Source organism: Oncorhynchus clarkii, chromosome 9, assembly GCF_045791955.1.
Source record: "Oncorhynchus clarkii lewisi isolate Uvic-CL-2024 chromosome 9, UVic_Ocla_1.0, whole genome shotgun sequence".
NCBI lineage: Eukaryota > Metazoa > Chordata > Actinopteri > Salmoniformes > Salmonidae > Oncorhynchus > Oncorhynchus clarkii.
The window spans coordinates 43589004-43605862 of NC_092155.1; the positions used below are offsets into that span (position 1 = coordinate 43589004).

Sequence of the window (16859 nt, forward strand, 5' to 3'; positions counted from 1 at the left end):
GAAGACCCTTGTATGTTAACTAGAAAGAAATATCTGAAACTAAAAGGAGAACGTACCTTCTATACTTCTGTTATTCTTCAAAACTTCATGCACCATTTGTTCTGAAGGGCAGAGAGGAGAGAGAGACACATGCAGGTCAACAATTAAAGACAGGTCTTGAGTCACATGAATAATAACATGCCATAGCAATAAATCACAGACGACTCCAGGATCGTATTCATTAGGGCATAAAATGTCAGAAAAATGTTGCAACGGAAATGGGAAATTAGTGTTTCTTATAGAACAAATCCAAGTAGTCCCCTTCCCGTTTCTGTTTTCTTCCGTTTGGAGCCTTAATAAATACGACCCTGATAACCCCGGGTTGACCCATTTGGTTGACCTCTGACCTCGACTGTAGACCTCCTCTGGGCCGCTTTTGGCCTTACACAGGCTGACGCGGGGCCTCTTGGCTGTCGGGAAATACTCTGGCAGACTGACGTCCAAAACCTGGTGGTTCAACGTGCTGCTATCTGGAGAGGACACACACACACACACACACACACACACACACACACACACACACACACACACACACACACAAACACACACACACACACACACACACAACTGTCAAAGCATGTAGAAGAAAGTATACGGTACCTAAAATACTCAACGAATATATGTAATATTACTGTATACCAGTTGATATTACTGTGTATTATTGGACAAGTAATATTGGCCCACTAGACCCGACAAACCTATCCTACCCTTACCTCCGGAGTATGGCGGATGACATAATAAAACATATTACTCAGAAGATAACCCTTAACCACCCTAGTGTGAGTACCAGCCTTCTCTGCTAACATTCCACTCCTTGTCATTTGGCAATCTCAACGCTCATTAGTATCTACGGTGGAGTTGCTCATTGGTTGTTGGAAATAACATGAATATTATCCCGCATGCGGAGCTTCGGAAATAGAATTAGAATTTAGAACAAAGTCTAAAACAAACATTTAGCTGTTACCTAGGCAAGTTGTGGTATTTTTAGGTTTGAAATCAAAACTAAGATGACATTTTGTGGTTGGAATTGCAGTATGTATTTAGTTTGAGAATTTCGATGTGAGCTAGCAACTTTGGTCATCACTAGCTACCACAGCCACAAAGTCATAAAACCCCATCTATTTCTAACACTTCTCTTGTTACAATCTGATTTTAAACCACAGGAGGTTGGTGGCACCTTAATTGGGGAGATCGGGCTAGTGGTAATGGCTGGAGCGGAATCAGTGGAATGATAGAAAATACACATGGTATCCATGTATTTGATGCCATTCCATTTGGTCCGTTCCAGCCATTATTATGAACTGTCCTCCCCTCAAGCAGCCTCCACTGTTTTAAACCTAAACCTGATCCTAACCTTAGCCACACTGCTAACCTTATGCCTAACCCTAACCGTTTCATACATTTTTACGATCTAGGCCATTTTGACTTTGTGGCTGTGGGAACTAGTGGAAACCGGAGCACAGGAAATGGATTAGCTAAAGGAACTGGTACCTAGGCTATAACCATCCCTCCTCTCTAATGAAATACCAACGTGCCAACATACAGTTAACCGATCATGTGACAGAGATAGGAGAGGCAGATTAGGATGCCATGTAGAGACAGGAATAAATGACGTCAGTCTTAAAAGTATTTAATTAAAAACGTGTCATACTGATCGAAGAGAAAGTAATGGTGGAACTCTTAAATACTTCAGCAACTATTGTCTCAGCCCTACCTGGGGCTATCGTTTAAAGCCACAATATGTAACGTTTTGGGGCGACCCGACCAAATTCACATAGAAATATGAGTTATGGATCTGTCACTCTCAAGAAGCAGTAGATCTGTTATATATGCACTATTTCTATGCTTCCCGTTCATAAATGTTGTTTTTGCATCTTTTATTTTTCGATTTTGTACACCAGCTTTAAAAAGCTGAAAATATTATATTTTTGGTCATTGAAAATATATTTCACAGCGGTTTAGACGGTACAATAAACTGAAAGCACCTGAACTATTAGAATTTTAGCAACAAAATGGCGGCAAAATTTCTGCACATTGCACCTTTAAGTTGGGTGCTATAACAGTGATCTATTGGACTACATAGGTACTTCCTAGGCACATTCACAATTACTGTATGATGTAAAAACTAAAATATTGCTTCAAGGGATCATTCGCATTTGAGAAGTTTCAACAACAAAACAATTCTAAAAATTTAACTATCCCTTTAACATTAGACAAGACAGGAGGAGGCAAGAGAAAACCCCAGCCATGACATTTAGACCTCATTTAGACCTTATATTGGCTTTGGATGGTGAGTCTCACCAGGGTTGTCTGTGGGTTTGAGGCCTTCTTGGCCCTTAGGCAGGAAGCCCCCGATGGCCCAGTCCAGCATGGGCTTGACTTGGTCTTCTGGCCCCTCTGATTCACACTGAGGGAACGTCTTCTCAGCACGCAGACTTGCCATCTGAGAGAGGGAGGGGGAAAGGGAGGCGGGGGGGGGGAGATAATAAGAGATGTTAGGGAGAGAGAAAGTGAGAGGAGAGGGGGGAAGAGGGGCAGAGAGAAGAATGGAGCTGAGAAGAGATGATTGTCAGCCTTGCTAAACAAACAGGTGATCAAACAGGCAGGTACTCTATACAGACAGTCAAGCACACGAGAGAGACCAAACAGACCTGGTAGACAGAGACAACAGACTGAACTAGGCTACTACAAGAAGGGGCTTGTGCTCGCAGACAGACAGACAGTCAGTCAGACAGACAGGGACACAGACAGACCGACATCTCACTAGACACACAGGTCTTCCTCTTTCTCGCTCTATCTCACAAAGGCGGACAGATCATCATTAACCAGAGAAAAGAGTCAAACAAACACACAAAAGAACATGACAAGGAGTCGAGAACAAGTAGGGTCGGCCCGCTCATTAGGCAGGATTAGGCAGCATTTTCGGAGCACGGCATTTTCGGAGCTAAACTGGCCAAGAAGCACCTTCAACAACACATAAAACCTCACATAATTCTTCTAAAAAACTATGACAATTTCTCTCAACCAGTGGCATATGTGCTTTTTAGGTGAGGGCTGACGCCGCCTTGGGATAAACAGTGCCCACTTTGTCAAAGGCAAGGAAGCAAAATATTTATCTTGTCCATTCCCAGCGTGCTTGTCCAGGGTGCTGTTGGAGGGACTCATCTCTGCAGCGCTCCACCGACGTTCCGTCCCAAAAACGATCGAACATAAATCATGTATCAGATATAGCATATGGTAGACAGAGTAGGCTATGTGGCCTTTTCTGTAGCCTACAGGCTGGAGATAAAATGAAAGACAATGCAAAGAGACGGAAACATCATGTTTATCCGATCGAATAGCCTAACCTAAATGCCGGGCGATCCGATAAAAATTGTGCTGAGATGTTAACAAACAACATGTCCTAAACACAGGACAGGTAAAATAGACAATCAGGCTACTCACAACTGCTGTCCAGGAGTTTCATCCCGTGGGCTAAATTGTCATGATCAGTGGTTTCAAGTATGTTTCCTTATATTTCTGCATTTCTCGCTGTGTAAACACATTGCAAATAGGCTCAGGATAACACATTTTTTATTTAACCAGGCAAGTCAGTTAAGAACAAATTCTTATTTACAATGACAGCCTAGGAACAGTGGGTTAACTGCCTCATTCAGGGGCAGAACCAAACATAGATGGTTATGTCTGGTTTAGATCTGGTATGGTCTGGCCTTAATGTCAACGTCCACGGACATAGATTCTTGGTCTATAAATTATATATTGGTCTACCAATTATGTATTTTCAACTTTCATTCAGAACTGAAAATTAACCTTATTTCAACATCCAGAAAATAAGAATGTTCACCTTTCACTCAGAACCTACATTTAAGCTAACTTCAAAGCCTGGAAAATATGTATTTTAGATTGATTTTCAACATCATGTTGCTTACTTAGCATCATGTTGCTTATCTGTCTGTCTGTCTTCAAAAATTATTAACAGCTCCTCGTATTGAGAGACTGATAAAGGAACTGCAGGGAAAGCAAGGCCCTGTATTGACTTTATTGTGCAGCTGTCACACACCCACACAAGCACACACACACACACACACCTGACATGAAGGTAGGCACTAGGCAGGTAAGCGTTAAACCACACACATATAGCCTTTCTCACTCTGTCACATTCTCCCCCCCCCCCCCCCTTCCTTACCTCCAGCGCCTGGAAGATGGCCCTGCGGTAGGATGTCAGCTTGGTGTAGGAGGCCTGGTTGAAGAACTTGGGGAAAGCAGTGATGGAGTCCAGCTTGTCAGCAGACACCTGGAGGAAGGATGATGAGTGGAGATATGGAGGGTTAAACGCTCATTCATTGCTTTACTGTAAAACAAGGTCTGCATTCACATAGGGGGGGGAATTCCGACACAAGTTAACCGTGGAGTGGAATTCCCTTTTTTCTCTCTATGCATATTCTGACCCTTATAACATCAGCATGAGAACGGCATGCTATTCACTCGCTATTCATTTGGGATGTAGATGGCATAAAGGAAGGTGTGGCGGAGGTGTTGTCTACGCAGACTCCCTATTCTGACCTTGACTTAATTCCCTAATAATTCCACCGCCTTTTTCTCGCGAGGAAACCGTAAATAAGGTCTAGCGATCCAACCGGTTCCAAGTGGGGGAGAAAAACATCTACACCATTCTCCACGCACTGTCATTTACAACTCGATAAGAGCTCGTGATAATAACTAGGTAAATGATAAGGGAATTGTAAATATAAATGACTGGTGGTTTTAGATCTATTTTACCTTATGATGGCTGGAGAAAAAATGTGAAACTAGTGATATGGCAGCTAACTGAAGCATATCAACATATCAACTTTCCCAATGTAAAGTTTATGAAATGCTGGTGCCATTATGCATCATTTAATTTGTACAGCCTTTTAACTTGCAGGGATGGGCACTCTCTAATGTCTCAATTATAGGCTACCCCGACTTTCTCTGTTTCCGATTTCTATCATGTTAAATATTAGCCACTATCAGTATCGACTGTCAGCAGGAATAATAACCACAGATATTCAACTGCCAATTTACTATTAGTTCCCTTCAGTTGGTATAGCCTACATTATCATTTAATTACATTGTTTCGTTTACCTTCATTTGCTTCCTTTGTAAACAGTTGTGAGGTCGGTTGGACATACTGCCAAATTCTCTAAAATGACGTTGGAGGCAGCTTATGGTAGAGAAATGAACATTCAATTCTCTGGCAAAAGCTCTGGTGGACATTCCTCCAGTCAGCATGCCAATTGCACGCTTTTGTGGCATTGTGTTGTGCTACAAAACTGCACATTTTAAAGTGGCCTTTAATTGTCCCCAGCACAAGGTGCACCCGTGTAATAATCATGCTGTTTAATCAGCTTTTTGATATGCCACACCTGTCAGGTGGATGGATTATCTTGGCAAAGAATAAATGTTCACTAACAGGGATATATAAAACGCTGTCAATCAAGTTAGAGTAGCTAGCTTGTCTAACTATCTTAGCTGGCATGCCTGCTGGTAAGGCTGGTAGACTTTAGAAAAGCAAGAAATAACTACTGAATAAGACTCACGTTCCTTTCCATCTTCTACACAGATTTTAGAAGCGATGCAAAGAAGCATATTTAGTTCCAACACAACAAAAACACCAGTCAGGTGGATACAGACAGCTCAAGAGGTATGATTAGATATGCAGAAAAATATTTTTGTCATAGAATTAAGCATAATGATTGTAGCTCTAGACAGCAGGAAAAAGCTGTTTCAGGTGTTTGAAAGATTCTACAACTTACGAACTGGGGGGTGGGGCCATCCTCACATAGTCACATAGTTTGTGCCCCCTCAAATTCTTGGGGTGCATGATGCCCCTGAGAGCGTGCAAGGTACCCACATCTGCAGAGTGCGTTACCCTACTGAATAAGGTAAGTCTGAATACCAAATACTGAGAAGTCTGTAGGAAAGGCCCCAAGCGTCTTATCTAGGACCAGGTGCCCTGTCCCTATAATGTTATTCATTATGATCTGAAACGGATTCTCGATCAGCAATCCTACTCTGTGTCGCATGAGCCTAGTTTACACCTTGCGTTAAGACACGACATTACCAAAAGTATGTGGACACCTGCTCCTCAAACATCTCATTCCAAAATCATGGGCATTAATATGAAGTTGTTCCCCCTTTGCTGCAATAATAGTCACCACTCTTCTGTGAAGGCTTTCCACTAGATGCTGGAACATTGCTGCAGGGACTTGCTACCATTCAGCCACAAGAGCATTAGTGAGGTTGGGCGATTAGGCCTGGTTCACAGTCGGCGTTCCAATTCATCCAAAAGGTGTTCAATGGGGTTGAGGTCAGGGTTCTGTGCAGGCCAGTCAAGTTCTTCCACACCAATATCGACAAACCATTTCTGTATGAACCTCGCTTTGTGCACGGGGGCATTGTGCACAAAGGGAGGTAGGGTAGCCTAGTGGTTAGAGTGTTGGACTAGTAACCGGAAGGTTGCAAGTTCAAATCCCCGAGCTGACAAGGTACAAATCTGTCGTTCTGCCCCTGAACAGGCAGTTAACCCACCGTTCCTAGGCCGTCATTGAAAATAAGAATTTGTTCTTAATGGACTTGCCTAGTTAAATAAAGGTAAAATAAAAAATAAAAAAAAATAATTGTCATGCTGAAACAGGAAAGAGCTTTCCCCAAACTGTTGTCACAAAGTTGGAAGCACAGAATCGTCTAGAATGTATGCTGTAGCATTAAGATCTCTCTTCACTGGTACTAAGGGGCCTAGCCTGAACCATGAAAAACAGCCCATGCCATTATTCCTCCACCAAACTTTACAGTTTGCATTATGTATTCGAGCAAGTAGGGTACTCCTGGCTTCCACCAAACCCAGATTCGTCTGTCGGACTGCCAGATGGTGATGCATATTTCATCATTCCAGAGAACGTGTTTCCACTGCTCCAGAGTCCAATGGTAGCGAGCTTTATACTACTTCAGCCGGCGCTTCGCATTGCGCATAGTGATCTTAGGCTTGTGTGCGGCTGCTCAGCCATGGAAACCCATTTCATGAAGCTCCCAACAAACAGTTATTGTGCTGACGATGCTTCAAGAGGTAGTTTGGAACTTGGTAGTGAGTGACAGACGATTTTTACACGCTACTCGTTTCAGCACTCGGCGGTCCCGTTCTGTGAGCTTGTGTGGCCTATCACTTCGCGGCTGACCTGTTGTTGCTCATAGATGTTTCCACTTCACAGCACTTACAGTTGACCGGGGCAGCTCTAGCAGTACAGCAGTTCAGTACAGGCCATTCTACTCCCAAGGTTTGTCTATGGAGATTGCATTGCTGTGTGCTCAATTTTACTCACCTGTCAGCAACGGGTGTGGCTGAAATAGCCAAATCCACTAACTTGAAGGGGTGTCCACATACTTTTGTATATATAGTGTATGTGGGTTTTATGTTCTGATCAATATGATTCAATCACAATCTGATCAAGATGATTCAATCACAATCTGATCAAGATGATTCAATCAGAATCTGATCAAGATGTGTCGCATCTACACATGGTATTAAAATGTCTATCTTATCCAGCCACTGTGACTGCAGATTTCCTAGTCCCTCCCTGTATGCAATTTTTTGGCATACAGATAATTGTATTTATTTTAAGATAATTATGAAGGCAATGGTGCTACCTGTCAATGATTTTAGAAGCCGGTATAATGATGATTTAAATAGTTTCACCATCTAGATCTGTTTACACTTGATTGATATCCAGATACAATTTGTGCCTAACTATCTCCACAGGGAATGCATCTTTTAATCATCTACACCAGTCTAAAAATGTGGGCACAATCAGAATGTGGACAAGATCAGGACAAGGACACATGTTAGCACCAGGTATAAACATGGCTTTTGTGCATGCTGGCCCTGATAATACAGCAGACTTTATGACAGACTTAGGATAACACCCAAAATGTTTCGCTCGCCCAAAACAATGACGGAGGGTTGTGGAACCCACTTCCTCAATGCTCACCTCAGAGAACTTGCCGTCGCCGAACCACTGCAGCCACCTCATGCCATGCGTGGCCTGTCGTTTGCCCGTAGCGCGCCAGGTGACCACGATGCCTGGCCACCAGGAGAACCCCTTAATCTTCCCCCACACTAGCTCCCCAATACCAAAACCCTTGTTGTCCTGCGAGGGGAAGAGAGGGGGGGGGAGGGGGGGTTAGAGGGGTAAAATGGGGTGTGCGTGTGAGACCTGGATTTGGAGTTTGAGACGGGGGAGGTCTTAGCTTCCATGGGACATGTCAGTGCATAGATACACTGCCAGGTGCACATAATCATAATGGATATACCGCTGCTAGGGGACTGCGGATACGGGTTGGTCTCCAACCACACATTACAAAGACTCAAGTCTTACCATGAGAATGTTACACTTCATTCACTTCATGTGCCACCGACTAACCACACGCCACACAGCTGTGTAGACCTGTGAGGTTGCCGGCATCAAAGGGTGCAGAGATGTACAAACACACACAGGTAGCCATGCTCCACGCACACACTCTCTCTGCAGGTGGACAAGCAGGAGACGGGATGAGAGACCTCTTTGATCTCCTCCCCTTTCTTTCTCTGTTTCACCTTCAGTCCCTCTTCTATTGGCCCTATATTCACTTTTCTTCCATTTCTCCCTTCTCTCACTTCTCCCCCCTACCCTCTCCTCGATCCCCGTTCAGTTACCTTGTACTCCGGCTGGCAGGCAATCTCTGTGGCATGGGAGATCAGGGAGGTGGAGGAGGTGGAGGTGCTCTGGGCCGAGTCCTTAGAGTCCTGCTCCAGGAGCTCCAGGGAGGGGCCCTCAGGGACCACGGACACCAGGGGCCCGGGGCCAACACCGCAGGCCAGGCTCTGTGGAGCGAGAGAAAGGGGTAGGGAGGGAGATAGGGAGGGGGAAAGGCAGGCACAATGCATGAAACGTTAGTTGGGGTGTATTGTATTGCATTGGTCATTACAACCTGTCTAACTACAGTGTAAAGTACACAATGTTACCAAGTAACTGTTGAACTTGTGTTTTTTTTGTATGTGTTTTTTGTGGTTTAAGTTGGTCCTGATGTTCTCTGCTCTACCCAACCCTATTTCTCAGCGCCATCCGTGTGTGTTTTAGACCTCTTGACTCAAATGGACTCCCACACCTACACAGCTAATTCAGACCAACACCTTGAAACCTGCTCAAGTGTTCTTTTCTCTTTCCGATTCAATTAAGATTCTCAGTGGTAACCGAACCAAAGCAACTCTTCATGCAGGTACTGTGACAGAGGGACAGACGGAGAGGGTATGAGAGAGAGAAAGAGACAGCGAGACAGAGAGCGAGGGAGCGCGAGAACATAAAGAGAGTGAAAGGGAGAAGGAGAGCGCAAGAGGGAGAGAGAGAGAGAGAGCGAAAGAGAGGGAAAGGGAGAAGGAGAGCGCAAGAGGGAGAGAGAGAGAGAGAGCGAAAGAGAGGGAAAGAAAGAGATCCAGAGAGGCGCCAAACGTTGTCAACGCCGTCACGAAGCGGAGACGGCGAGGACTTAAGTAAGCACTTCTGGAATCTCATCACGTGGCGGACTGCGGACAATCATGTTTTAACTGGCTCTCGCTGCAAAGAAGAGGCTTCAGAAAATAAACACTGAGGAAAAAGTGGGTGAGAGAGAAATAATCACCACAGCCTTTCAAACAAAGGCAGCACTTACGGTGTTATGTCTCCAACGATTTGGTTTGGTTTAGCTCTACCTACCCACTCATATCTCCTGTTTGAGCGTCATATCTCCTGTGTGTGTGGGTGTGTGTGTCTGTTTGACTGTTTGAGAGTGACAAGTCATGTTGGATGGTGTGTTTCTACAGGTGCTGACTTGTCATGTCTCAGAGAACTGAGAGAAGGCGCAGAGAGAAACATGTATTGCCTTTTGAGGCCAAGAGTCAGAGAGACTGCCAAAAGCATGACTACCTAGTCATGTCATCGCTAATGCGATTGACACAATGTCTTCTTTTAATGTCAAATAATGTCTCAGGTACTATTGGAACAAAGTAAAACATGTATTAGGGGTTAAAAAGATGATTGTAAATAATGAACTTTAATACAAAAGATCAGAGCTGAATATTGTAACAGACTGGCAAGGATATGCCCTGGGAGTTATCGTGTCTGTTCATTACGTTGTTGCACATTCAGTCTAGTCTCACCAGAGAGCTGCTGTGGTGCTCCAGCCTGCTCTGGCATCCTCCTCCTCTCTGCTCGCGGCTGCGTGGTTTGTTGTGAGGGGCCAGCAGACCGGCCTGGAAGATGGTCCTGGGAGAAGGTCTCTGTCTCAGGCCCGAGCCCGACTCCGAGGCCCCCACCCCTGCCACCTTGGCCTTCTGCTGTAGAAAAGACACAACACAACCCTTTCACTCAACCAATAGGTACCAAGGGGACCAAGATCCAGGCAAACACAGCGTCAGAGTCGTGTTTAATAGGGCAAGTGTTTAAAAAAACACAACAATCTGTGTTCTCATTGGGCAATTTCAAGTATCGCCTCGCCGTTTCAAAACGTTTCCACCAACTGTACACAGCTCAGGTTTCAGCATTACCAGCCGTGCTTGTCTTGGTTCCAGGGTGCAGGAGGAGTGTGAGAAGAGGGTGTCTGGCTACGAGAAGATCATCATCAACGTTCAGGTTTCGGGTTGACGAGAGATGTGTGGTTATATCAAAGCTGAGTTGATACCAGCAGTGACCCTAACAGTTAGAACCAGTTAGTCCTGCTGTCTGCCAGACAGACAGACAGTTATTTTGGTTTACGGGTCACAGGTATGACAGTGACTGGGGGAGAAAGCTGGAGCAGTGTGTGTGTGTGTGTGTGTGTGTGTGTGTATGTGTGTGTGTGTGTGTGTGTGTGTGCGTGCGTGCGTGTGTGTGTGTGTGTGTGTGTGTGTGTGTGTGTGTGTGTGTGTGTGTGTGTGTGTGTGTGTGTGTGTGTGTGTGTGTGTGTGTGTGTGTGTGCGTGCGTGCGTGCGCATATATCTATATCAGGCAGGGGTCTTCAACCTTTTCTTGACCAGAGTCCCCCTCCCAGACAAAAAAATAATTATAATAATCACAAGTCTTGTCTTATCAGGTGAATGCAAGGAGAAGTAATTCACATTTAAAAAAACAAAAAAATAGATTTGGTAGATAGTTTGTCATTATTTTGAACTCCCCACATTACAATTGGAAGAGTAAGTATAAACTATAACATAGCCTCTTAGCTAGAAAGGTAATGGGCTCAGAGCATTTTCCCTACGAGCAGCTGGTCTAGAAAGCTAAACCAGCAGCCAGCGGCTCGACGCAGCCTATTCCCAGGTGCTTTTTCAGAGCCTTTGTCAGATACGCAAGTGAGTGTAAATGGCTCCAATGAGTGTAATTTGCTCAATATCAGGAGGTGAGAAATAAATAATAATTGGTTAATCCTGTTGTTGCTAGCGATATTCATAACATTGAAATACATTTTAAAAAATGGGGGGGGAAAGAAGATATTTGTCCATGCACAAGTGGGTAACCTGTACGAGTATGAGGTGTATAATGAAAATGTGTTTTTTTTCATATCCCAACTCCCCCTGAGACACCCTCAGAGTGTGTGTGTGTGTGTGTGTGTGTGTGTGTGTGTGTGTGTGTGTGTGTGTGTGTGTGTGTGTGTGTGTGAGTGTGTGTAGTGTGTGTGAAACTCACCTCACTGTAGGTAGAGTCCCAGCTGCACTCCTCCTCTGAGGACCTCTTCCTAGTTCTCTTTCTGCTGCCAGACAACTGATTCACATCTGAGTCTGGAGAGAGGGGTGGGGGGGGCAAGAGGGAGAGAGAGGGGGCAAGGGGGGGGGGGGGGGGGGGGCAAGAGGGAGAGACAGGGGTGGGGAGGGCAAGAGGGAGAGAGAGGGGGGGCAAGAGGGAGAGAGAGGGTTGGGGGGGGCAAGAGGGAGAGAGGGGGGAAAGAGGGAGAGGGCAAGAGGGAGAGAGAGGGGGGGCAAGAGGGAGAGAGGGGGGGCAAGAGGGAGAGGGCAAGAGGGAGAGAGGGGGGGGCAAGAGGGAGAGAGAGGGGTGGGGAGGGCAAGAGGGAGAGAGAGGGGGGGCAAGAGGGAGAGAGAGGGGAGGTGAGAAAGTGAGAGAGAGACATGGGATACAAGGTAAGGATGGTGACTTAAGCCATCCGCCTGCTTCCCAGTCAAAACAGCTCAGTATAATTTGTTCATATATTATAATTATAAAACATTTAAAAAAATAGTTAACTAGGCAAGTCAGTTAAGAGCAAATTCTTATTTACAATGACGGCCTAGGAACATTGGGTTAACTGCCTGGTTCAGGGGCAGAACAACATATTTTTGACCTTGTCAGCGCGGGGATTCGATACAGCAACCTTTCAGTTACTGGCCCAACACTCTAACCACAAGGCTACCTGACGCCCCAAAATTACACTGACATTTTGTCATGTTTTTTTCCCGGTTTGGACTTTGGTGAGGGTTTTTTCGGCTGTTCGGACACACAGCATTCTTTCTGGAGGCAAGACGAAGTTCGGAGCCGAAGTCTACGCCCCTTCAACTGTGTTTGGTCAACAGTGGGGATTCTTCAATAAAGTCTTTGTCATTCAATGAGAGACCATCCATTTTCAGACACCAAACGACTTAGTTAGATGTAAAATAAGATCTCTTCGGCAAAAACTGAAAAATTAATGACAGATTTCTTGAGTTATCTTAGATTAATTTGGACTATTTTGAGGAAGTGTATATTGGTTACGGCGTCTCAAAATGGACAAACAGTACGATTGGTGCTTTTTCTTGTTTTTCAAGCGAAGGTCTTTCCAGGGAGTATGCCAGCACACTCGAACTGAAGCATGCTGACCCCTTTATACAAGCACAGGTTTCAGAGATTGTGTGAGAAGGGTGAGGGTTGAGAGGTGAGAGAAGGATGTAACTCAACGCGGTCAGAAGGTGTGATGTGATAACGAGATCAAAGGCCTGAAGTCAACTGAGAGGGGTGAAAGCTTTCCGAGAATGTCCAGTGTGTGTGTGTGTGTGTGTGTGTGTGTTCCGGACCTGCAGGTGAGGCAGCATCTCCATTCTGCTTGGGGCTGAACGGGGAGTGAGGTTCGGCCAGGGTCAGCGGGCTGTTCTCATTTGTCATCTCCATGCCACTGTCGTTGGCTGCAGGCATGTCCCCATTCACCTCAGCCTGGGGACGACAGGAGAGGATCTATCAACACACAGCACTCAACAACACTATGGAAAACAGAAGCAACGGTCATCGTTTTTTATAATAATTTTTTTTACAATTCTAATAAATACAACAGTTGGACAATGGATGAAGAAACTCCAAACTTTTAGCATTTTTATAATCCATCAGATATTGACTAAATTGTAGCACATAAAACATTTTACTGGCATGGACAAATAATGAGGGATTTTGGTGGGAAGGTATTCAATTTATTGTCAAACATGGCCTTTTTATTTTATTTTAGAATGAATTCATATATAAATGTTCATATTGTATCAGGTATTGTTTTATTATGGTGTGTTAAAATAAAGAAAATGATATGTGCCTAATTTGCATAAATACATTGGGCATATTGCATATATGACTAAATTAACATAAAGGGGTGGGGCAGGGCTGAAACCACCAAACACTTGCTCTGTCTACCCTACCTGCACTCACCTGCTCTGTCTACCCTACCTGCTCTGTCTACCCTACCTGCACTCACCTGCTGTCTACCCAACCTGCACTCTCTACCCTACCTGCACTCACCTGCTCTGTTTACCCTACCTGCACTCACCTGCTCTGTTTACACTACCTGCACTGTCCACCCTACCTGCACTCACCTGCTCTGTTTACCCTACCTGCTCTGTCAACCCTACCTGCACTCACCTGCTCTGTCTACCCTACCTGCACTCACCTGCTCTGTCTACCCTACCTGCACTCACCTGCTATGTCTACCCTACCTGTACTCACCTGCTCTGTCTACCCTACCTGCACTCACCTGCTCTGTCTACCCTACCTGCACTCACCTGCTCTGTCTACCATACCTGCACTCACCTGCTCTGTCTACCCTACCTGCACTCACCTGCTCTGTTTACCCTACCTGTACTCACCTGCTCTGTCTACCCTACCTGCACTCACCTGCTCTGTCTACTCACCTGCTCTGTCTACCCTACCTGCACTCACCTGCTCTGTCTACCCTACTTGCACTCACCTGCTCTGTCTACGCACCTGCTCTGTCTACCCTACCTGCACTCACCTGCTCTGTCTACCCTACTTGCACTCACTTGTGCTGTCTAGACTGCCTCATTAACTATTGTTGTTGTTAAGGTCTTTTGCATAATTCAATAGCAGGATATGCTCAGATTAAAAATCAACACGCCTGTCTCTAGATAACACCTATCTAAACATACTTTACATTGTTTGCGAGATCAGACATAATATCACTGTAGTCCAAGGGCACATGTTAGGAAGTTGCTTTCATTTCAGCACATATCATTTGAAAACATTTCATCTGCACTAAATTATTATTTTGTTAAACTTTTTTTTTAAAGTACACCCATCAAAATAAAGTTATCTTTCTTCTCTATTTGGTGATGTATGTGTCGAGACGTTGCGTTCAATCCCAGACAAAGCTTTAGCGTTCCTATAGACGGAAAGACAATGTATTCCATTGAGCACATTTCTGCCATTAATAACGGGGTGTGTTTGACAGGTCATTACAAACATTTCCGCGGACGTAATGCTTACGGGTAAAACGACAGGCACAAGCAAAACTGTGTTAGTGTTACTTCATTCAATTCAGCCACAAGAGCATTAGTGAGGTCGGGCACTGATGTTGGGCGATTAGGCCTGGCTCGCAGTCGGCATTCCAATTCATTCCAAAGGTGTTCGACGTGGTTGAAGTCAGGGCTCTGTGCAGGCCAGTCAAGTTCTTCCACACCGATCCCGACAAACTATTTCTGTATGGATCTCGCTTTGTGCATGGGGGGGCATTGTCATGCTGAAACAGGAAAGGGCCTTCCCCAAACTGTTGTCACAAAGTTGGAATCACAGAATCGTCTAGAATGTCATTGTATGCTGTAACGTTAAGGGGCCTAGCCCCGAACCATGAAAAACAGCCCCAGACCACTATTCCTCCTCCACCAAACTTTACAGTTGGCACTATGCATTGGGACAGGTAGCATTCTCCTGCCATCCTCCAAACCCAGACTCATCTGTCGGATTGCCAGATGGTGAAGCGTGATTCCACACCCCAGAGAACGAGTTTCCACTGCTCCAGAGTCCAAAAATGGCGAGCGTTACACCACTTCAGCCGACGTTTGGCTTTGCGCATAGTGAACTTAAGCTTGTGTGCGGCTGCTCGGCCATGGAAACCCATTCCATGAAGCTCCCGACAAACAGTTATTGTGCTGATGCTGCTTCCAGAAGCAGTTTGGAACTGGGTAGTGAGTGTTGCAAACGAGGACAGATGATTTTTTTTATGCGCTACGTGCTTCAGCACTAGGTGCTACCATTTTCTGGTCTTGTGTGGCCTACCACTTCGCGGCTGAGCCATTTTTGCTCTTAGATGTTTCCACTTCACAATAACAACACTTGCAGTTGACCGGGGCAGCTCTAGCAGGGCAGAAATTTGGCAGAAAACTGACTTGTTGGAACGGTGGCATCCTATGACGGTGCCACGTTGAAAGTCAATGAGCTCTTCAGTAAGGCCATTCTACTGCCAATGTTTCTCTATGGAGATTGCATGGCTGTGTACTCAATCTTATACACCTGCCAGCAATGAGCGTAGCTGAAATAGTTGAATCCACTAATTTGAAGGGGTGTCCACACTATATAGTGTAGCTCCAAATTGGTATTATTTATTTCATACAGTCTCTTTCGCTCATCTTTATTAAGGGTGCCAATAATTATGGACGTGACTGTAGATACAGAGATTATAGAATGGACTGAGAAGAGTGAAAGCATCTATCTGACATCTTTAGATTGTCACACCTCTGTTGCAATGACAGGGAACGCGGGGCTGGGATGGGAGGAGGGTGAGAAAGGAGGGTGAGAGAGGAGGGAGGGGAGGGTGAGAGAGGAGGGAGGTAGGAGGGTGAGAGAGGAGGGAGGGAGGTTGAGAGAGGAGGAAGGAAGGAAGGAGGGTGAGAGAGGAGGGAGGAGGGTGAGAGAGGTGGAATGAGGGGTAAGAGAGAGTTAAGGGCCTTCACCAAAGTCAGGCTTCCTCCTCAGGGAGCGTAAGCCCTTGGCCTTGGAACAATGCCGGCAGCTGTGGGTTATCAGGAATCTTCCTCTGGAATGCCAGACTGAGACACGGTACACTTCCCACCACAGCTGTCCTCCGGTGGCACTGTCACTTGCCAAAGCTAACGCAGCCAGCCAGCAGACACAGGCCAAGACACAACCCAACCTAGACCAGGCTAGCACAGAGCACAATAGCACAGCAGTACAGCAGAGCTGAGTACAGTTCAATAACATACCTAGGGCCCTATAAAATCTGTGTTGCGGAAAACGTGCATGGAATCACAGAATCCAGACATAAAAAATAATAATAATATTAAAATAAAATAAAAACTTTAGTAGGAAATCAACTAAATGTATTGAACTTAATCAATTGGGTTCACACTGCCTGCCATCCAGGACACCTACAACACCAGGTGTCGCAGGAAGGCCAAGAAAATCATCAAGGACCTCAGCCACCTGAGCCATGGCCTGTTCTCCCCACTTCCATCACTCAGACGCGTGCAGTCATGGGTAAAACGAACAGACTGGCCAATAGCTTCTACCCCCAGACCATCAGGCTGCTGAATAGCCACC

The 16859-nt window shown here is 45.4% G+C and overlaps 1 protein-coding gene across 2 annotated transcripts in view; it reads right to left on the reverse strand.

Annotated features, from left to right (window-relative positions):
• The window catches only part of LOC139416365 (DNA (cytosine-5)-methyltransferase 3B-like), a 47315-nt gene that overhangs the window by 21150 nt on the left and 9306 nt on the right, over positions 1 to 16859 (reverse strand). For both annotated transcript variants that reach the window (XM_071164901.1, XM_071164902.1), the window contains exons 3-11: positions 13103 to 13238; positions 11748 to 11839; positions 10247 to 10423; positions 8768 to 8935; positions 8064 to 8222; positions 4226 to 4333; positions 2341 to 2482; positions 387 to 509; positions 57 to 101 (exon numbers count right to left, since the gene is read on the reverse strand). In XM_071164901.1, the coding sequence (XP_071021002.1) occupies positions 57 to 101; positions 387 to 509; positions 2341 to 2482; positions 4226 to 4333; positions 8064 to 8222; positions 8768 to 8935; positions 10247 to 10423; positions 11748 to 11839; positions 13103 to 13238 (1150 nt within the window). The remainder of the gene's footprint in view (positions 1 to 56; positions 102 to 386; positions 510 to 2340; positions 2483 to 4225; positions 4334 to 8063; positions 8223 to 8767; positions 8936 to 10246; positions 10424 to 11747; positions 11840 to 13102; positions 13239 to 16859) is intronic.